The sequence below is a fragment of the Hemicordylus capensis genome, chromosome 2, assembly GCF_027244095.1.
Source record: "Hemicordylus capensis ecotype Gifberg chromosome 2, rHemCap1.1.pri, whole genome shotgun sequence".
In the NCBI taxonomy this organism is placed as follows: Eukaryota; Metazoa; Chordata; class Lepidosauria; order Squamata; family Cordylidae; genus Hemicordylus; species Hemicordylus capensis.
The window spans coordinates 207,679,075-207,700,839 of record NC_069658.1 but is presented as its reverse complement, the minus strand read 5'-3'; the positions used below and the strand labels follow the sequence as shown (position 1 = coordinate 207,700,839).

At 55.9% G+C, this 21,765-nt stretch overlaps 1 protein-coding gene across 5 annotated transcripts; it reads left to right on the top strand.

The window, feature by feature from the left end:
• Window positions 1-2,485: 2,485 nt before the first annotated feature.
• On the top strand, window positions 2,486-20,893 carry ISYNA1 (inositol-3-phosphate synthase 1). Of its 5 annotated transcripts, none has more exons than XM_053303251.1 (11): window positions 2,486-2,608; window positions 4,011-4,132; window positions 4,605-4,766; window positions 6,640-6,769; window positions 8,034-8,227; window positions 9,586-9,735; window positions 10,300-10,515; window positions 11,090-11,254; window positions 11,365-11,478; window positions 12,208-12,425; window positions 20,472-20,893. In XM_053303251.1, the coding sequence occupies exons 2-11, from the start codon at window positions 4,019-4,021 to the stop codon at window positions 20,689-20,691; spliced, it is 1,683 nt and encodes a 560-aa protein (XP_053159226.1). In that variant the 5' UTR covers window positions 2,486-2,608; window positions 4,011-4,018; the 3' UTR covers window positions 20,692-20,893. The 5 variants fall into 5 exon arrangements, with proteins under 5 accessions (XP_053159226.1, XP_053159229.1, XP_053159225.1 ...); XM_053303254.1 differs by lacking the exon at window positions 2,486-2,608 and adding an exon at window positions 2,876-3,067; XM_053303250.1 differs by lacking the exon at window positions 2,486-2,608 and adding an exon at window positions 2,888-3,002.
• Window positions 20,894-21,765: the final 872 nt, after the last annotated feature.

Sequence of the window (21,765 nt, the reverse complement as noted above, 5' to 3'; positions counted from 1 at the left end):
CCAAAGGCAGCAGGGCTGAAATGTCACCCACAGGTCCCGTGGGGGCGGGGGACATCACCGCTTTACTCCCAGGACCCACTCTGACCCCGCTCCACCCCTGGGAGGAGAGCTGGTCTGGTAGTTGCAAGCATGACTTGTCCCCTTAGCTAAGCAGGTTCCACCCTGGTTGCAGATGAATGGGAGACTAGAAGTGTGAGCACTGCAAGATCTTCCCGTCAGGGGATGGAGCCACTCTGGGAAGAGCAGAAGGAGGTTCCAAGCACCCTCCCTGGCAGCAGCATCTCCAAGATAGGGCTGAGAGAGACTCTCTGCCTGCAACCTGGGAGAAGCCGCTGCCAGTCTGTGAAGACAGTACTGAGCTAGATGGACCAAGGGTCTGACTCAGTAGATGGCAGCTTCCTCTGTCCCTATCACCCCCAGTCCCCGTTTACTCCCAACTCCGAGGGGCCTTCCATGCAGGAGCTGTGCGAGGTGGACAGGATCCCAGGCGGGCCTCTCCAGAGGGGGTCCCTCTTTGTGTCTCTGCAGAGAGGCCGGGAAGCAGATCAGAGCAGGAGGAGAGTCAACATACCTGGCCGGGCTTTCTCCAGGCCTGGCCATGCCAGGCGAGGCAGAGGAGACAACTGGAATCCCCCAGCTCAGGTTTCCTTGTAGAGCTAAGCCTGGGTTCCTAACCTGGGGCACGTCCTCCCCATATGTTGTCAGACTACAAATCCCATCACCCCCTGCCTCAGAGCCTGGGGTGATGGGAGTTGTAGTCTGACCACATCTGGGCAGGGTCCAGGCCGGGAACCCCCTGATCCATGTGAAGCCAAGCTGGTAGACTTCTCTGCCACAAGATGTGGCGGCAGCCAACAGCCTGGATGGCTTTAAGAGGAGTTTAGAGATGTTCCTGGTGGTAGCAGGCATGACTGGTCCCCTTAGCTAAGCAGGGTCTGCCCTGGTTGCATCTGAATGGGAGACTAGATGTGTGAGCCCTGTAAGATCTTCCCCTCAGGGGCTGGAGCCGCTCTGGGAAGAGCAGAAGGAGGTCCCAAGTTCCCTCCCTGGCAGCATCTCCAAGATCCGGCTGAGAGAGAGACTCCTGCCTACAACCTGGGAGAAGCCGCTGCCAGTCTGGGAAGGCGATACTGAGCTAGATGGACCAAGGGTCTGACTCAGTAGATGGCAGCTTGAGGTCTATCAACCTCCAACCTCAGAGGCAGGATGCCTCTCACAATATCAGTTGCAGGGGAGGGAGCCACAGTAGCAGGAGAGAGGGCCTGCACACACTTCTTGCCTGTGGGCTTCTTGGAGGCATCTGGGGGGGCTCTGTGTGAAACAGGATGCTGGACTAGAGGGGCCTCCTTGGGCCCGATCCACCAGGGCTGTCCTTATGACTGAATGGGGGGAGAGAGAGGAGGAGGAGGAGAGGTTTGCAGAGGACACTGCCTCCAGGAGGGTCATCTGAGGACAGGGACACACTCCTGAGTACTAACTGTTAGGGATGTATGTTGGAATAGGGCAGGTTATTGAGGAATGGCAGGGTGTGTGTGTGTGTGTGTGTGTAGGGGAGCTCAGAAGAGGGGGCATCCCAGGACTCCTGTGTTCTCTGGCCAGCTCTGGGCAAGGTGTGAGGGGGTCCGAAGAGAGCAAGCACCAGCCCCATGCAAAGGATTGCCATGCAGTCCAGGGGCGGGTGGGTTTGAGGTTGGTGTTCCCCGAACCTTCAGTCTGGGATGCTCCCCGTGTCCTGGCTGGCAGGGACAGAAGGTGCCCTCACCTGTGGGATGTCCGCCTTCAAGGCGTGGGAACCTGGTGTACTCCACAGGGTGGTATCGCCTGTACAGCTGCTACCCCCTCCAGCAAGGGTAGCTGTAAAGGGCTGCTCCCCCCCAGATCTGTTTCAGAAATCCAAGGTGTGGGGCCCAGCTTGCCCACCCAGCAATGCACTTTGCCCCCTCTGTGCCCCTCCCCCCAGCCCCCTGGGATTCACAGACTTCAAAGGGGACCTCGTATTTTGAGTAAAGGAAGGAGAAGCTTTATTATTATTATTATTATTATTACATTTATCTCCCGCTCTTCCTCCAAGGAGCCCAGAGCGGTGGACTACAGACTTAAGTTTCTCTTTCACAACAACCCTGTGAAGTAGGTGAGGCTGAGAGAGAAGTGACTGGCCCAGAGTCACCCAGCTAGTTTCATGGCTGAATGGGGATTTGAACTCTGGTCTCCCCGGTCCTAGCCCAGCACTCTCACCACTACACCACCTGGCTCTCATTACATCTCTTTACCTCTGCTAACTTGGCAAAGAGGCACCTTCTTAACGTGGGGATTCTCTTGATTGAGGGAGAGTAACTGGCCCTCTCCACCCCCAGCACAGCATCCCTCCAGTGGCTGCTGCTGGTATCTGCCTTATGTTTCTTTTTAGATTGCGAGCCCTTTGGGGACAGCCTGGGAGCCATCTGATTGGTTTGTTATTCCTCTGTGTAAACCGCCCTGAGCCATTTTTGGAAGGGCGGTATAGAAATTGATTGAATGAATGAATGAGAAGGCGACTGCCGCGAGGGGTCATTGGCGCGGCGTCGGGGGGACGTCCACTGTGCGCACCTCGGGGCAGGGGGCTGCTGCTGTAAGGAGCGCGCTGCACCCATCCGCGGGGGGAGGGTTAATCAAACGATACCCGACGCCTGCCACTGAAGACGTGAAGGGCTGGCGGCGGGGGGGCAGCAGCCCCACCTCTGGCAGAGGCGAGCCTCGCCGGACCCCGGAGGTGCACGAAGGCGCGTCCCAAGCCCTCCCGCCACTGCAGGGGTCCGGAGGCTGCAGCCTCGAGGCGGGGAGGGGGGCGCCCGGGGGAGGAGAGGCCGGCGGGGAGGGGGCGGAGGGGATGGAAATTTTCCGGAGGGGCGGAGCTGCTGCTTGGGGGAGGGTCCTGGGAGCCGATTAAGCCCCGGCCCCGCGGCAAGGGGGGGTCAGTCGGCGGGGCGCGCTCGGAGCCGGCGGACTGCGTGCGGTCGCTGGAGGTGCGCCGGGAGGGGCTGCTGGACGCCCCCTGCCCGAGGCAGCCGCTCCCCGCTTTGTCCTTCGGGTAGGGGGCGGAGGCAGGCAGGGAGGGCTGGACGGACGCCGGGGTTCGCGCCCTCGCCCCCTCCAGCCGGGGGAAGTGGACTGGGAGGGGCCGTCGGGGGCGCCGGTTGGGGCCTGCTGGGGTGAGCCGGGGCGCCTAGGTCCCTACCTGCCCGCGGGGGACAGGAAGGAGGCTCGCCTCGCCTAACCCTCCCCCCCGGGGCAGGACAGGAGTAGACCCCGGAGACACACCTGGGGCGTGGGGAGGGAGGGAGGGAGCGGCCTCCGCCGCCGCCGCCTCGTATCCGGAACACCCACCTGGGTTCTCCTTCCCCCACGGCCCCCAGGGAGGGAGGCAGGCAGGCAGCCAGGCTGGAGCGCAGGGCAAGAAGCTCCGTGGGGTGGGTGGGGGGCGGGGGTAGCTCGGACGCCTGGGTCCTGCCCCTTCCTCTGGAGCTTGCCCGCCCCGCCCCGCCTAACCTGCGGGACCCAGCAGCAGCCGCCCGCTCAGAGATGCCCTTTGCCCCCCCCCCGGTGAGGTCGCCTCCCCTGCTGCAGCCTCCGCCACGGCCTCAGTGCCCCCCCCGCCTGCCACTACCGTGGGGGGGGGGATTCGCCAGCCAGGCCGCCCCTTGGAAGCCCAGGAGGCGGGGAGCCCAGCGGGGACTCCTCCTCCCGGCCCTGCGCTCCCTGCCCCCAGGTGGGGTCTCTGGAGGGGGCCACCTCCTGCCCTTCCTTCCAGGGCAGCCCCGGAGTCCTGCCTGCCCAGGGCCCGCACTGCCTTGGCATGCCGCACCCGTGCAGAGAGGTTGGTTGGGGGGCACACGGTGTGGGTGGGCCCGGCTCTCCCACGCTGCAGAGCCATCCCAGTTTGGGGGCGCAGGCGTGAAGGGGCCTCTTGGGTTATGATCCGTGGGGCAATCTGGCTTATTTCACCCATACTTCCCCCCCTCCCCGACCCACAGCGAGTGCCATGGCGGCCCCCTTTGTGGTGGAGAGTCCGGACGTCCAATACACCCCGGACTTCATCGAGGCCAAATATACCTATGGCACGACGCAGGTGTGCCTGGAGAACGGCATCACCAAGGTAGGGGGTGCCCGTGTCAAGCTGGGGGAGCCTCTGAGGAGGTCGATTGCGGGGGCGGGGGGGAGCCCAGAAGTGGGGCAGGAAGCCCAGAGGGGAGCCGGGACCAGGAGGCGGGCGGGGGGGGATGAAACCTCCCCCTCTTGATGGACTGGGTGGCTGGGACCCCGTGGGGTCTTCACCCACATCCAGGGGACAGGCTTCCACGGAGTCAGACCCTTGGTCCCTCTAGCTCCGGATTATCCACACTGACCGGCAAGCGCTCTCCCGGGTTTCAGCCGGGAAGATGCTGCCAGGGATTGCACCCGGGACCTTCTGGATGCAGAGCAGCGGCCCTCCCGCTGAGCTTGCAGCCCCATCCTCGATGGAGACGCTGCACGCTTGTCCCCTGGGGTGGGGCGTCTGCCCGAGCTCCCCACCCCCCTAGCCCAACTCCCAACCTCATGGTGTGTCCCTGTGGCGGGGGGTTCCGCAGGTCAAGCCTTCCTCCACCAAGCTCACCTTCCGCACGGAGAGGCGCGTTCCCAAGCTGGGCGTGATGCTGGTCGGCTGGGGCGGGAACAACGGCACCACGGTCACCGCTGCCGTCTTGGCCAACCGGCTGGGCCTCTCCTGGATGACCAAGACGGGCCAAAAGGTGAGCCAGCTGGCCACGGGCGGGGGGGGGCAGTTGCTCAGGATGGGGGCCACCCCTGCGGTGTTTACACGCGCTCTTCGCAAAGAGTCCTTTCCCTTTGGCGCTTCCGACAGCTGGTTTTCTTCTTGTTCGCGGTTTGAAGTGCTTAGTGCCGAGAGTGGAGTGTGTCCCCCCTCACCCCGGTTTGGGAATTCCTCTCTCTCAACAGAAAAGCAAGACACAGCAAGTCCGTAAAAGCCTGCCGTGTTCTCTAGGGCGGGGGGCTCCTGTCCGGCCGTGACCCACCTGTAAGGGGGTCTCCCTCCCTCCCTCCCTAACCTCTCTCGGCCAGCCCTGCCCCACTATTAGTAGCAATCTGGCAGCGGCCCCCTCCTCTTCTGCCTCCTCGGACTCAAGAGCTGCAGCCCTGAAAGCTCAGCGAGAGGTTTGGGGGTTCAAGCCTGCCTGGGAACTGCCTCCAAAACCTAGATGTGGGGGGGCTGGAGGGGAAAGCACTCTGCGCATGGGCTGGGACCGTTGCCTCAGAACGCAGAGTAGCGTTCAGCCCCTAGCCACCTGGAAGAGGCATATTTTAACCTCTTGCCCCTCCCTGGGGTCCCCACGGTAGGGATGTGCACAGACTTGTTCAGAGGCCCTTTTACAGCCCTCCGAACAGGTTCGAACACTGGCCGATTCGAATGTTCGACAGTGGCGGGGGAGTCGGACTTGGAGGGCGGGGAGGGTGCACTTTCTCCCCCCCCCGCACCCGCTGGCGCTTGTAAAATCCTTCGGGGCAGCAGCGTACCTCCCTGCCCCCCCCCCGCTTCCCCTCTTTGGCCGGAAGTGGCCGGAAATATCTGGTGCACGCCCGGCACGCACTTGCGCACGTCAGATGGGCTCATGTGTGATCACAACACGCGCCCCCGGCATGCACATGCGCACCAGGTATTTCCAGCCACTTCCGACCAAAGCGGAGAAGGGGCAGCACGGACGTAGGCTGTTGCCCTGAAGGATTTTACAGGAACCGAGCACCAGTGGGGGGGGGAGAGCGAGGGAGGGGTGAGTGCACCCTCCCCCACCTTTAAAGTTCAATCCCCACCCCCACCCCTTTGAACCACCCCCGCCCGGTTCCATGCACATCCCTACCCCATGGTGAAGTCCCTGTCTCTGATGCCTGAGCCGTTCTGGAAGGTCGGTATAAAAAATGAATGAATGAATGAATGAGTGGCCATCAGGAGGAGGCAGGTGAAGGCCATGGGCCCCCAGGGACAGCTAGCAGCCAGAGGTAGACTACTTCAGAGCATCGGGGCCCCAAATAGCCATCATGCTAGCAGCTGCAAACAGGTTTCTCCTCCTCCGTGAATTTTTCAACTCCCTCTTTGAAAAGTCACCCGAGCCGGTGGCCATTGCCTCATCTTGTGGCCGTGAGTTCCACCGTTTGATGGTGAGAAGGGGAGGCCAGGTTCCAGGTTGGCGGTTCTAATGCTGACAGCAGGGAAGGGCCCAGAGGCACTGGGCTAGTCTGGAAAGAGAATGCTGTACCAGGTGAACTAGTCTGAGTCTTGCAAGGCGAGTCTGTGTCCTGATGCAAGAAAGGAGAGCGGAGAGCCTCTTGACCCAGATTTGTTGCCTGTGAAGAGCCCTGGAGCCTCCGTGCCTCTTGGCCTCTTGCTCCTTTCCATGTGGTGTTGAATAAGCTCAGTGCAACGTATGCTTCTTTAAAACTTTAAAGGGCGGTAGATTCGAACCCAGGCCCCCTTCTCCCTGCGAGGCCGGTGCTCTGCCACTGAGGGGGCTAAGGCCCCACGGAGGAGGGTCACAGGGCTGCTGCTGCCGGACCCCTGAATATCTCTCGGCACTCATGCGGAGGTTCCTCCCTCCTTCTGCCCCACAGCAAGCCAATTACTATGGCTCCCTCTTGCAAGCCTCCACCGTGTGCCTGGGCACCGGCCCCTCCGGAGACGTCTTCGTGCCCTTCCGGGATCTGCTTCCCATGGTCCATCCCAACGACATCGTCTTCGACGGTAAGGGCCTGGGCAGGGAGGAGGGCCTGGCTGCTGGGGCACGGAGGCATCGGTTGGCCTTCTCCTTCGGGCCACAAGCCTTAGCTGGTAAGCTTGTCCATGAATGAGGACGGGCAAGAAGTTCAGGATGGGCCCTAGTGGGGGTCCCAGTGCGCAATGCCCCGCAATCTGCCACTATCTCAAGTGGTGATGAAAGAGTGAGACCAACGGAGAGAGGCCTGTCAGTGGCTGTGACGAGATGATAGCTCAGCGGAGCCTCCAGGCTCAGTGGCAGTATACCATGGCCAGGGGACAAAGTATTAGGGGAGGGCAGTTGCCTTTATGCCTGGCTTGGGAGGCTACCAGGAAGATATTCTGCTTGACTACTCTTAGGAACGGGATGCCAACCTTGGTCTGAAGTGACAGGCTTTGACTCCGGGACTTAATTTTAAATCGGCGATGCTGCCGGTGGAGCAGGCTGCTGTCTCTTATTTCATTTTTGAAGTGACTGTTGGCCATGGTGAATTACCCCACTAGAGGAGCAGACGGGCTTCTGTGCCGAGTCACCTTTTAGCGTCACAGCAATTGGTTTAATAATTGGGTTCTTAAATCATGAGCTCACTTGCTCTTCCTTCATTTTAACACTCAGTTAACCATCGGGCCACGATTCTGAAAATGCATTTTTATTTCTTGCCTTTATATCCCGCCCCATCTAAGATCTCTGGGCAGCGTCCAAATTAAGACACATCAATGGATGGCTGTTTAGAGCGGTTTCCCAGAGCACGGCCTGTCCAGGTTGCAGAAGGCACGGCTCTGCCCGCCCAGGGGGGGAATGCCTCTTCTTCTTCCCGCTGCAGCAGCCTCCGCAGACCCCGTTCAGGACCCTCTTCCAGCCGTCTGGAAGTGGCTGCCGGCATAACGGGCCGTGGCATGTTTTACCTCGACTCGGGTTGCTTTTGTGGGGCCTAGAACTGATTTCAGCCGGTCAGTGGCCAAGTCGGAAGGCCAAAAAGAACAAGCGACTCCTTGGGTTTTGCTTGCACTCTTGCCTGCCTGTATGCTGCGTTTGAGGGGGCCCCGGCACCCAGGTTCCCTCTGAACCCGAACCCGGGGCCAGTCACTCACACAGAGGCCCAGACCTCCATCCGTTGCTGCAGCCTAAGGTCTGCCCGGGTCTCTCGTTGCGGAAGCCCTGCCCGGAATGAGGGGGTGGCCGGCTCCCCTGGCTGCAGACACCCTCCCCGTCCGGGGTGGCCTGCCCACCTCTGTCTCTCCTCCCTGCCAGGCTGGGACATCTCTTCTTGGAACCTGGCCGCCGCCATGCGCAGAGCGCAAGTCCTGGACTGGCCGCTGCAGGAGCAGCTCTGGCCGCACATGGAGGTCCTGAGGCCGCGGCCCTCCATCCACATCCCCGAGTTCATCGCGGCCAACCAGGAGGAGAGAGTGGACAACGTCCTGACGGGGACCAAGGCGGAACAGGTGGGGGCTCTGGGGGCTCAGAGGCCAGCCATCTGGCCCGGCACAGGCGGGTTGCAGCTCTCCAAGGCCCCAGGGCAGGTCGCTACTCTTTGGCTTTGCTTCCAGACAGAACGGCAGTCACTGGAAATGTGGCCGGCTGAACCTGGACCCTTTTCTGTGCAAAGCAGCTAGGCGGCTGTTTCTCTGCAGGCCCAGATTCTTCTTGCGGGGAGGCAGCCTTGGCCAGGTCCGGAGAAGTGTGTGCATGCGCACGCACACACACCGATGTGGAGAGGCAGGGCTGGGTCATCCATGGGGCACAATAGGCCCAGGGCTTACGGAAAGGTTTTAGGCCCTCCCAAAAATCTCTCATGACCCTGACAAGAAAAGAAAACTGCAAAATCAAACTTAATAATTTGCTTTAATTGAATTACTTTAACAGCATAACAAAACAGTACCATGCAGAGTGTTGGATAATGGAATTTAATGATATTGGCGCTGACTTCAGTACATGCACATTGGACATTAACATTGGACATTAATTATTAGATAGAATTAAAAAAATTCTGCCACTCTTTTTGTTTGCAAAACCACGGACTGCATCTTCCCATTTCAAATTTTGCAAAAGCTCCTTCTCAGTTGAGAGTCGGGCGAGTGAAGATAGGGGTTTCTGTCCCGCGGTTGACCTGAGACGGGGTTTTATATGTTTCCGCTTTGGAAAAGAGCTCTCCCCTTCATAGTTTGTTCCCGAAATGGCAAGATGCGTTCTAAAAGCGACCTTAACGTTTGGAAAGCTTGTTCCCAAACTCCGCCCCCCTCCACACCCCACCAGATACCTTCTTGTGAAGAGATTGTCCTAATGGATTTGGATACAGGAGATGTATCGGGGGCGATCCATCGTATGCGATACGGGGGCGATCCATCGTATGCGATACGGGGGCGATCCATCGTATGCGATACAAACATTTATAGATCTACGATTATGGGAGTGTCCGAGGCCTACGAAGATGTTAATCCGGGCCCTTTGGGAAGGGAAGCTCCTCCTTGCCGGAGGGGAAATCAATTTGGGGTGCTTACTTGAAAAAGGTTGAGGTTGTCGGTCTTGGTGGAGCGGGACTGGTTCCTGAGCCTTCCCAATTAACCTGCACCCTACTGGGTATTAATGAGTGTTCAGTGCAGCCCTGTAAGAGAGGTCAACATTATGATTCTCCTCTTGCAGAAGGGGGAAAGCGGAGGTGGAAACAACCCCTGCCCCAAACTCCAGAGAGCACTGTTGGGGAGTAGGCAATCCTGAGCAAGATGGGGCAAGGGTCTGACTCCCGAAACGGTACTGACCACCTCCTCTGGACCTCTCCTTCCTCCCCTTTGCCACCCTAAAGATGGCCCAGATCCGCCATGACATCCGGGACTTCAAGAACTCCAGTGGGGTGGACAAGGTCATTGTCCTCTGGACAGCCAACACGGAGCGGTTCTGCGAGGTGCAGCCCGGAGTGAACGACACAGCGGACAACCTGCTGCAGGCCATCGAGGTGAGAGGCCCGCATGGAGCCAGTCGGTTTCCTTCTCTTGCTCAGTACCAGGACGCAAGTCACCTAGTAAAACGGAGGAGTGTCATGGATGTGGGGCAGGGGAAATCCTTCATGTAGTGGGGAATCAATTTGTGGCCTCACTGATAGCTTAGGAAGGAGATCACTGGAGAGAAGGCGGCGGGAATGCCGGTGGCTATTAACCAGGGTAGCTTATTGGAGCCTCCATGTTCATGAGCAGTCTATGCCTGAATACCAGACATTGGGCAGGGCAAAATATTGGGGGGGGGGCTGTCGCCGTCCTGCTTGTGAGCTTCCCGGAGGCGTCCAGGTGGCCTCTGCTGCGGCGAACGGGTCCGTGGTCCGATCCAGCAGAGCTCTGACATCCCCATGTCTTTCTGTGGCCCCTCGCTTGTTCCTGACTCTCACGCCATTCCTCCTTTCTCCGGCTGGGTACTTGCCCTCCTCCTGTTTGCAAGAAACCCTCCCGGCCCCACGTCTCCGGGAAGGGCTGCCTCTCTTTCCCAGGGCCCCACTGACTTCTCTCTGGCCCTGCTCTCCCCACAGCGGGGCCTGGAGGTGTCCCCTTCCACCCTCTTTGCCGTGGCCAGCATCCTGGAGGGCTGCACCTACATCAACGGCTCCCCCCAGAACACCTTCGTGCCGGGCGCTGTGGAACTGGCCGTCCGGCGCCAGGTCTTCATCGCCGGCGACGACTTCAAGTCCGGCCAGACGAAGCTCAAGTCCGTCCTGGTGGACTTCCTCATCGGCTCCGGGCTTAAGGTGAGTGTGGGGCCCGGGGTGGCCAGTGGGCCGCTGGCTTCTTCCTAGGGCCGGGTTGTGAGGTGGGCCCTGCGTGGCTCCTGTGAGGCTGCGGGTACCGGGTGTGGCTGATTTTGAGGCGCGCCGCTGCCGGTCAGAGTTGGCCATACTGGATGGCGCAAGGACCCTAACCCAGCAGGGCTGCAATGTTTTGCTGGGAGTGCCAAGCTCATTTCTTGGCCTCTCAAGTCACGTGAACCATTAGCTGGGGAAGGCTGCTCTTCTTTCGCTCTCTGAGACCTTGGAGAGCTGCTGCCAGTCAGAGTAGGCAGTTCTCAGCTAGGTGGACCCAGAGTCAGACTCTGTAAGTGGCAGCTCTATAAAATATTTCTATGCCGTATGTTCATGGGACTCGTGTTTTTCTGCAGGCCTGGGGAGAGCTCTGTGTGTGTGTGTGTGTGAGTGATATTGTTAGCAAGTGGCTCCCTTCCTTTCCTGCTTCTTCCTGGGGACTGGCACTGTCCCTGCATACCTTGAGGACTAGCAACGTCAGGCGTCTTAGATGAGGATAGGTTGCTTCCTGTCCTCCTTGCAGCCGGTGTCCATCGTCAGCTACAACCACCTGGGGAACAATGATGGGAGGAACCTCTCCGCCCCTGCGCAATTCCGCTCCAAGGAGATCTCCAAGAGCAACGTGGTGGAGGACATGGTGGCGTCGAACCCGATCCTGTACGGGCCGGGGGAGCGGCCGGACCACTGTGTGAGTAGCGGGCGGAACAAGGGCTGGCGCTGGGGAGGGGGCTGGCTGGAGGCTGCCGGCCCGGGGGCCCCCTCCTGGCTCACGGCCCTGGCCGCCCCCTTCCCTGGCAGGTGGTGATCAAATATGTTCCCTACGTGGGGGATCGGAAGCGGGCGCTGGACGAATACACGTCGGAGATCGCCATGGGCGGCACCAACACCATTGTCATCCACAACACGTGTGAGGTGGGTGTCCGCGAGGGCCGGGCTGGGCTGACCCCTGCTTGCTCATCTCCAGGGTTCCCAATCGGGGGGGGGTCCCCTTCCAGGACAGCATGGAGGTCGCGGCCCTCACGAAATAAAAGGGTTGATGTCTCAGAAGAAAGGAGAAGACCTTTCCTGTCTCAAAGGGGCTCACCGTGGTGGGGGGGGGGCTAGGAGAAAACCCAAGGGAGACCCCAGCAGCACCCGGAAGAGAAAGTGATGCTGGCCTGAAGAGGGATGCTTCCTCTCTCCCTGCGACGTATAAAACGGCTCTCCCTTGAAAAGGGGCCTCCTTGCCTCGTTAGCAGGGGTTACTGACCGCCATTGATAGACCTTTTGTCACCGTCCGTGGTTTTGGCCGATTCCCTCCCCTAATATCATCTAAGCCATTGGAACTCACCGCTACAAGATGTGTCAACGGCTGTCGTCTAAAGTCTTTTCTGTTGTCCTGAATAAGACTGCCAGTCCAACTTCACGGGGCGATTTCCGGGTTCTAATATTGCTTATAGGAAGGGGAGAAAGAGAAACCTGCCTTTATCCGCATTCTCTGCATGTGAGAATGCAGATTCTTTGTAGACATCTCTGTTGCATCCCCACCCCGTTGTTGGGGGGGGGCGGGCAACCCCCATTCCCCTGGCCTTTGGGAAGCGAGTGTGAATTCAGGCTTCCTGGAATGAGAAAGTCTCCTGAAATCTCCCCCCACCACCACAGGATTCCTTGCTGGCCTCCCCCATCATCTTGGACTTGGCGATCCTGGCCGAACTCTGCCAGCGGATCCGGGTGGGAGTCGAGGGCGAGGAGGAGCCCCAACCCCTCCACAGCGTCCTGTCCCTCCTCAGCTTCTTATGCAAGGCTCCGCTTGTGCCAGACGGCGCCCCGGTGGTCAACGCCCTCTTCCGCCAGCGAGCCGCCATTGAAAACCTCTTCAGGTAACCGCACCCCCTTCTGGTGGCAGGTGGCAGGTAGCACCACCGCAGCCGGTCCTTGTGTGGGCCGTGGGGAGCTCCTGTGCTGGACCCACAGGGGCATAAATGGGGAGGGTCCCAGGGGTGTCCTGGCCTCTTTGTGTGACCCTAATGGGGAGAGGTCCCACATGGCTTCCCCTTCCCAGGGGTGGGATCCTGAGCTGTCCCTTTATTTCTTTTATGTTTTTATTTTATTTATTACACTTCTATCCCGCTTTTCTTCCAAGTTGCTCAGAGCAGTGTACGTGGTTCTGTTTATCCCCACAACAACCCTGTGAGGTAGGTTAGGCTGAGAGATACATGGCTGGCCCAGAGTCACCCAGTGAGTTTCATGGTTGAATGAGGTTTCGAACTCCAGTCTTCCTGGTCCTAGTCCAACACTCTCACCACTACACTGTGCTGGATACCGCCTAAGACTCAAGTCTCTGGGTGGTTTACAACAATCCAAACAACCAATGAAAAGGTTAAAACATTGCAATAATTTAAAATTTAAAACCATGTCAAAACTATTTTAAAAAAGCCATCAGACTATTAAAACAGTGAGGCTCTTCTCACAAATCAGCCCGCTCTCCCCGCAGACGTTCAGTCATTTGTCCCTGGGCACCCACACGGCCGCCAGCGGGCTTGGGAGTTTGGGGGCTGTGTGGTCCCCGGTAGTTCAAGCATGCTCATGCTGGAGAGACCCCCGAGTCGGGAGGCTGCTTTTTAGTCTCCCGGTCGGGGATCTCCCCGTGAGTTGCCGCACCGCGGCAGCGCACAATCCAGTAACCCCGGTTAGTGGAGCGCTCACTCCGCTAACCTGGGCTAAGGGGGTGGGTTGGGCGGTTTGAGAATCGCCTCTTTATCTAATTTCTGGTGGAGTCAGTATCTTGCAGCTGACTTCGCCAGAAATTATCCTTTGTGGTCCCAGGGAGAGAGAGATGTTAAGCACTCTGTGTGAAGCCCATCTTTTCAACTTTTGTGCAGAAGTGGCAGAATTCCAAACTAATGGGACTGCTCTTGAGGGTGTGTGTGTGTGTGTGTGTGTGTGTGTGTGTGTGTGTGTGTGTGTGTGTGAGCGCATGCCTGTGTGCTCAGTCAGAGGCGGGCCACCTGAATAACTTCCAAACGAACAAACCAATATCCTTGAGTTCTCATTTTTATTTATTTATTGTTGGATTTATATACCGCCTTTCACTAAAAACAACCTCAAGGCGATTTTGACCTCTCCTTCCGCCCACTCAGAGCCTATGCACATGGCCATCCCGTGATGACCACAGCCACACGGGGTTGCATGCATGTCTGAACGAACTGGGGCCAACTGAACCGTTACAGGTAGAACCTTTCCTGCTGCTGGGCTGTCCGAAGGTGTTCATTTACACGCAGGCCCATAGGCGGCATAAGAGTTCCGAGTTCCTCAGGAACAGAGGAAGCTGCCATAGACTGAGTCAGACCCTTGGTCCATCTCGCTCAGTATTGTCTTCACAGACTGGCAGTGGCTTCTCCAAGGTTGCAGGCAGGAATCTCTCTCAGCCCTATCTTGGAGATGCTGCCAGGGAAGGAACTTGGAACTTCCCAGAGCAGCTCCATCATCCTCTGAGGGGAATCTCTTCCAGTGCTCACACATCAAGTCTCCCATTCATATGCAACCAGGGCAGACCCTGCTTAGCTATGGGGACAGGTCATGCTTGCTCCCACAAGACCAGCTCTCCTCTCCATTGAGTTCCTCAGGAACAGAGGAAGCTGCCATAGACTGAGTCACACCCTTGGTCTATCTAGCTCAGTATTGTCTTCACAGACTGGCAGCGTCTTCTCCAAGGTTGCAGGCAGGAATCTCTCTCAGCCCTATCTGGAGATGCTGCCAGGGAGGGAGGGAACTTGGGACCTTCTGAATGCAAGCAGGCAGGTGCTCTTCCCAGAGCGGCCCCGTCCCCAAAGGGGGAATATCTTATAGTGCTCATGTGTAGTCTCCCATTCAAATGCAACCAGGGCAGGCCCTGCTTAGCTAAGGGGACCAGTCATGCTTGTGGCCACCAGACCAGCCCTCCTCCCTCAGGAAGCTGAACGGTCACAGCAAGGCCTGAACAGAGGCTTTCGGGAATGCCCTTTCTTTTCCCAGCCTGTTTCTCCCCTCAGTTGCTTTGAAGCTCCTCCATCCCCACGGAGCACCAAACTTGGTAGCATCTCCTGCCTTGGGCAAGGGAGTGGATGGAGGAAGAAGCAGCCTGCTAGGGCAGGGCAAGGTCTTCTTCCATCAGCTAACCAGCATGAGAGAGAGAGAGAGAGAGTATATTTTCAGGGCCTGGAACCAATTTGGCAAGGGCCAGGTCATGCTGGCCGATGGGGGGCTGGCTGTTCACACGGTGAAGTGGCTGGATTTGATGGTCGCGGCAAGTATTTTGTGTGTCGCTTTTCTTCCAAGTGGCCTACATAGCAGCTCTCCTTGATTTTGCTTGGGCCGGCTTGCAGCCTCCTTGCCGGGGGGGGGGGGGGCTGAAGTGAGGCACCCCAGACCTCTGAGCCTGGCTTGTGCATGTGTGAATCTGCTCTTGACTGGACCTGACATCTCCCAGCCCCGCTCTGCTCTCTCACTGGCATATGAGCACCCTTTTGGAAGATGCTCTGGTAACCATGGCAACCTCTCCCCCTTGCAGGCATCTTTAACCTCCCTCCCAGGATGAATGGCACACAGGTAGCCATGGTGACCCCCTTAGCAGCTCACCAGCTGTTATCGATAGTTGCTACGGGAACCCCTTCCTGACTGGGCCCTTTGAGAACAGGAGTTGGGTCTCCATGGTAACCTGTTTGTAGCATTAGGGGGTCTGATTTCCCCCCTCCTTTTCATCCCCCCCCCCCCCTTCTGCCACAAAGCCTTTTTTCCCTTTAAACTAACTAGCAGGAGGAGGGGAGATTTTGAGGAGCTGGTTTCTCTTTAAGGGATAGGTCCTAGTCTGTGTGCTGTGTGTATTTGCTAGGGCTAGCATTTACCAGGGCTTGCATTGGGGGCTCTGTGGCATTCAGTTTTTGTTCCTTCCTTCCTGGAGTGGGAGGACTCAGCTAGGGTTGTGGGAGTGGCCACATTCCTGTGAGCCACATTCCTGTGTTTCAGTTTGAAGCCTACTCTCTCTAGAAGTAGAGAAGGCCCGAGAGCTTAGTGAACAGAGATTAGCGAAAAGGGATAGCAAACAGGGCATTGGCGTTTTGCACAGATAGCAAGCAGGGCATTGGCGTTTTGCTTGGAGTTTAGCGGGGAAGTGTGTGGGGGAGCATAAAAAGAGTCCCCTTGTTCACAGAGAGCCCGGTGGGAAGAGAAGGTAAGTACTGCTCCCTCCTTTATATTCTTGAGAAAAGAAGTTTGGGACAGTAAGTCATGGGTGTGTGCTTGGTGCAAGGAGCTCCTGGTTCTCAGGGAACAAGTTCCTTCCCTCGAGACCAAGGTGGCGGATCTGGAGAAGCTCAGAGACAAGAGAGGCATGCGGACAAGACCTTCAGGGACGTGGTAAAGGCATCCCACTCCAGGGCTGATAGTGCCTCTGCTGTTAGGGAGAATGAAGGTCTCGGGGAAGGAGGATATTGGACTGAGGATGAGGGAAATGCTCCTTTAGAAGGGACCCCTTCCGTGGGATCCTCTCGCACAGGGGATACTCCTCTGGGGGGTGGGGGCCTCCTTGTAGTTGGTGATTCGATCATTAGAGGGATAGAGAGATGGGTTTGTGACCCGCGTGTTGACCGCACAGTGACTTGCCTTCCTGGTGTGAAGGTTGCGGACATCACACAGCGTCTAGATAGGCTCTTTGGCAGTGCTGGGGAGGAAACAGCTGTCGTGGTGCACGTTGGCACCAATGATGTGGGGAAATGTAGTCGGGAGGTCCTGGAAGCCAAATTTAGGCTGATAGGTAGCGTATTGAAGTCCAGGACCCACAAGGTAGCAGTCTCAGAAATGCTACCTGTTCCACACGCAGGTACAGTGAGACAGGCAGAGCTGAGGGGTTTCAATGCGTGGATGAGACATTGGTGCTGGGAGGAGGAGTTTAGATTTGTTAGGCACTGGGATACATTTTGGGGCAAGCAAGGCCTGTACAAAAGGGACGGGCTGCACTTGAACCAAGTTGGAACCAGACTGCTGGCGCTTAAAATCAAAAAGGTTGCAGAGCAGCTTTTAAAATTATGCCTGGGGAACAGCTGATGGGAGCTGGGCAGTATCCCATTTGGCAAAAGCCATCCCTTAAAGTGCGAGGGTGCAAAAGATTCAGATAAAACAGAAGGGGACAGAGCAGAACCGCATAAAGAGCAGACAGAAGGCTGTGCGAGCTGGTCCGAGAGTCAAAAGAAAGATAGCATACATCAGGGGAGAGATTCAGCGTATGGGTGCTTGTATGCCAATGCCAGAAGCCTCCAAGCCAAGATGGGTGAGCTAGAGTGCTTGGTGGCTAATGCAGAAATAGATATAGTGGGCATAACAGAAACATGGTGGAACAGTGAGAACCAGTGGGACACTGTTATCCCTGGGTATCAACTCTACAGAAAGGACAGGGAGGGGCGCCTTGGAGGTGGAGTAGCACTGTATGTTAAAGAGGGCACAGAATCTAACCAGCTAGAAAACCTAGGTGGACTGGAGTCCTCCACAGAAACCCCGTGGGTGACAATACAAGGCCTGAAAGGGAACATGCTACTGGTGACGTGCTATCACCCTCCGGATCAAAACAACAGACTGGGAGTTGCAGCAGGAAATCAGGGAGGCGTCAAGGAGAGGCAGGGCTGTAATCATGGGCGACTTCAATTACACACACATAGACTGGGTAATTCACAAGGTAAAGTAATGAGGTCAGATTTCTAGATATGTTGAATGGCTGTGCCCTAGAACAGTTGGTCTTGGAACCAACCAGAGAGAATGCGACCTTGGACTTGATTCTGAGTGGCACCCAGGACCTGCTGCATGATGTCAGTGCCATTGACCCTTTATGGAACAGTGACCATAGTGCCATTAAATAAAGCATACATGTGGGGAGAGAATCACCAAGGAAGTCTAACACAGACATTTTGAATTTCAGAAGAGGAAACTTCTCCAAAATGAGGAGTTTGGTGAAAAGAAAGCTGAAAGGGAAAATCAGGAGAGTCACTTCGCCCCAGAGTGCACGGAGTTTACTCAAAACCACAATACTAGAGGCTAGTTAGATTGTATACCCAAAAGGAGGAAAGGTACCACTAAGTCCAGGAGGATGCCAGCATGGCTGATAGGTACCGTCAAGGAAGCCATCAAAGGGAAGAAGACTTCTTTCCAAAATTGGAAGGCCTGTCCAAATGAAGAGAACAGAAAGGAACACAAACTCTGGCAAAAGAAATGCAAGATGACAATAAGGGAGGCAAAAAGAGAGTTTGAGGAACATTTAGCTAGAAGCATCAAGGGGAATAACAAAAACTTCTTTAAGTACATCAGAAGCAGGAAACCTGCCAGGGAGGCGGTTGGGCCATTAGACAATGACGGAGTGAAAGGGATTATTAAGGAAGATACGGAGGTTGCAGAGAAACTGAATGAGTTCTTTGCATCTGTCTTCATGGCAGAGGATACTGAGAATATACCTGTTCCTGAAACAGGCTTTTTGGGGATGGAGGCTAAAGAACTGAGTCAGATAGAAGTGACAAGAGATTATGTTCCAAACTGTCTGGAAAAACTGAAAACTAGCAAACCACCCGGGCCAGATGGCATCCATCCAGGAGTCCTCAAAGAAATCAAATGTGAAATTGCCAACCTCCTTGCTAAAATATATAACTTATCCCTGCAATCAGGCTCTGTACCGGAGGACTGGAAAGTAGCCAATGTAACACTGATTTTCAAAAAAGGATCCAGGGGTGATCCGGGAAATTACAGGCTGGTTAGATTAACGTCTGTTCCAGGCAAATTGATGGAGAGCATCCTCAAGGATAAAGTTGTAAAGCACATAGAAAAACAGGCCCTGCTGGGAGTGAACCAGCATGGGTTCCGCAAAGGTAAATCGTGCCTCACCAACCTTTTGGAGTTCTTTGAGAGTGTCAAGAAGTATGTGGATCAAGGTGATCCAGGTGACATAGTATACCTGGACTTCCAAAAAAGATTTTGACAAAGTTCCTCATCAAAGCCTCCTGAGGAAACTTAGCGGTCATGGGATAAGGGGACAAGTCCATGTGTGGATTGCAAACTGGTTGAAAGACAGGAAACAGAGGGAAGGTATAAATGGAGAGTTTTCACAATGGAGGGAAGTAAGAAGTGGGGTCCCCCAGGGATCTGTACTGGGACCAGTGCCTTTTAATTTATTCATCAATGATCTAGAAGCAGGGGTAAGCAGCGAGGTGGCCAAATTTGCAGATTATTCCAAACTCTTTCGGGTAGTGAAATCCAAAACAGTTTTTGAGGAGCTCCAAAAGGATCTCTCCAGAGTGGGTGACAAAATGGCAACTATGGTTCAGTTTTGGCAAGTGTAAAGTGATACACATTGGGATGAAAAACCCCAACCTATCTATCTATCTATCTATTTAGATTTCTATACTGCCCTTCCAAAAATGGCTCAGGGCGGTTTACACAGAGAAATAATAAATAAATAAGATGGCTCCCAGTCCCCAAAGGGCTCACAAAGTAAAAAGAAACATAAGATAGACACCAGCAATAGTCACTGGAGGTCCTGTGCTGGGGGTGAGAGAATCACGACATTAAAAGGTGCCTCTTTGCCAAGTTAGAAGGGTCAGGGTATTTTTTCACGTATATGCCGATGGGATCTGAGTTGTCGGTGACGGACCAGGAGAGGGATCTTGGGGTCGTGGTGGACAGCTCGTTGAAAGTGTCGACTCAATGTGCAGCAGCTGCGAAAAAGGCCAATTCCACGCTGGGGATCATTAGGAAGGGGACTGAAAATAAAACGGCTAATATTATAATGCCCTTATACAAAACTATGGTGCGACCACACTTGGAGTACTGCGTACAATTCTGGTCACCACATCTTAAAAGGGACATTGTTGAACTGGAGAAGGTACAGAAGAGGGCAACCCAGATGATCAGGGGCCTAGAGCACCTTTCTTATGAGGCAAGACTACAACACCTGGGGCTTTTTAAAACAACTGTGGGGAGACTTGATCGAGGTCTATAAAAGCATGGATGGTGTAGGTGGCTACTAGTTTGGATGGCTTTAAGAAGGGTTTGGATAACTTCATGGAGGAGAGAGAGGTCTATCAACGGTTACTCGTCTTATACTCCAGGCTACAGGCCACCTTCAGCCTCCGAGGCAGGATGTCTCTGAATACTAGTTGCAGGCTTCCAGCAGCATCTGTTGGGCCACTTTGTGAAACAGGATGTTGGACTAGATGGGCCTTGGTCCTGATCCAGCAGAGATGTTCTTATGTTCATAAGTTGAGTGTTCCTGCATTTGACCAATGGTCTGTCTAGCGTAGGATCCTGTCCCCAATGGAGGGAAGCCAGAGTAACTGTGCATGCAGAAGAGAAATAAGTACTCATACATTTTCGTCATGAACGTGGCAACTTCCCTCTCTGCCCCAACACTTAGTAATCAGAGGTACACTTCCTGAAAAGGAAGTTCCATTTTGGGATGATAACCAATTTCCATTGCCAGTCTTCCTCTTCTGTGGATTTTTAATCTAATCCCCACCCCCCTGACCAGAAGCCAGTGGCCCTGAGTTCCACATGCCAAATCTGCAGCATTCAGGGAAGTCCTCCCCATTGTCTCTTGAATCTACTGCCCACTGCTTTTAACTTAGGAGCTGTTTTGTATATTTTTATTCTGTTCTAGGTTTGCTAGCCATGTTGGAATCGTGCATAAAAGCAGAGCATAACTTGTAAAAGTTAAAATCAATTATTTAATTGAGAGATCCAAGATCGAAAATATATATAGGAGTACTTATTTCTCTTCTGCATGCACAGTTTTGGAAAGCTCTGCCACATCTCCTTCCCCTGCTCCGAGCTCACCCCCACAAAAAATGCAAGAGCCATCTTGCAGGGAAGGAACCAGAAAAGCTTGATTGCTTGTTTTGCTTTGTCTTCTGCAGGGCCTGTGTGGGGCTCCCTCCCCAAACCCACATGCAGCTGGAGTACAAGACGCAGCGGCCGTGGGGTTGTGCCAAGCGGGCGCCCTCCTCCGCCACCCCCCCTCGGCCTGCCCCTCACAAGAAGGCAGCCACCCACCTCAACGGCTTTGTGTGCCCCCCAGAGAGCAACGGCCCCCCGGGCCCCAATCCCCACAGCCACGTACTTGCCCTGGACAACTAGGCTGCTGGCCCCGATCGGCCACCTTTCCCTCCCTGCTGCTTGGACTGTTTGTCACTTGTTTTTCTTTCTCTCTTTGGTGGGGAACGGGGGCCCTCTGTCTCCCCACCCCACCCCCAACCCCCTGCCCTATCCTTTCAGGTGAAGTTGAACTTGGAAAACTGTGAATGTCCCTTGTTGAGTTTGAAATAAAACTTAGCTCTGAGCAATGCCTTTCTGAGTTGTTGATGATGAAGCTGGGGTGTGTGTGTGTGTGTGTGTGTGTGTGCTGTTGCAACCCACAGCAGTGGAGACCTCTGCCCCTGGGTGCTTGCAGTGTGTAATTAAGCGCAGGAAGGGGTGTGTGTGGAAGGCAGACATGGTGGGGAAGTTTGTTTGTTAATATATGGGGGGGGGAGTCCATCAGGTGAAACCCTTCCCATAACGTGCAGTGCCATTTGACGATGGCTGTGGATCCGTTGTGGCCCCCTCTAGGGAAGAAGTGGCCCAGGAGGGTGACCATAGAACGGAGACGGCTGCAGCCCACAAAAGCAGGAGGTGGTGGCAGTGTGTGACTCAGTTTCCCTTCCTTAATCAAAAAGGGTGGAGTCCTCTCTCAAAGGGCCCAGCAGTGGCGAGCTGTCCCCACGGCAGAGGCTCTCATCTTTGCTTCTCTCCTTGGACAACTGACGGCTGGGCTGGGCAGAGGCGGTTTCAACGCAGTCCCTGGAGCGGACAAGCAAATGCAGTCCTCCCTCGCCTGCAAACTGGACTCCCGTCTGGGAAAGACCTAGAAGTTGATGATCCGGAGGGATGTTGGGCCCAAAGAGAAGCCACTGGAAGTCTGCTACACACCTTGAAAGACAGGCGACCACCTCTCTCCATGTTGGGGTCTCCCAGACTTCTGAACGTGGCCAAGTTCCCTGAACTGGGTGCGCCCAATCCAGTCGGTGGCCAGGCTCTCCTTGGGGGGGTGAGGGGCCCTGGCCTGCCAGCCACGCGTGTGCTCGGACATCCCCCTGCCCCTCCCTTCTCGGCTTTTGAGCCAGCTCCCCCCACAAACTTGGCTGTTTCCTGAAACTTGCACAAACAACCCAA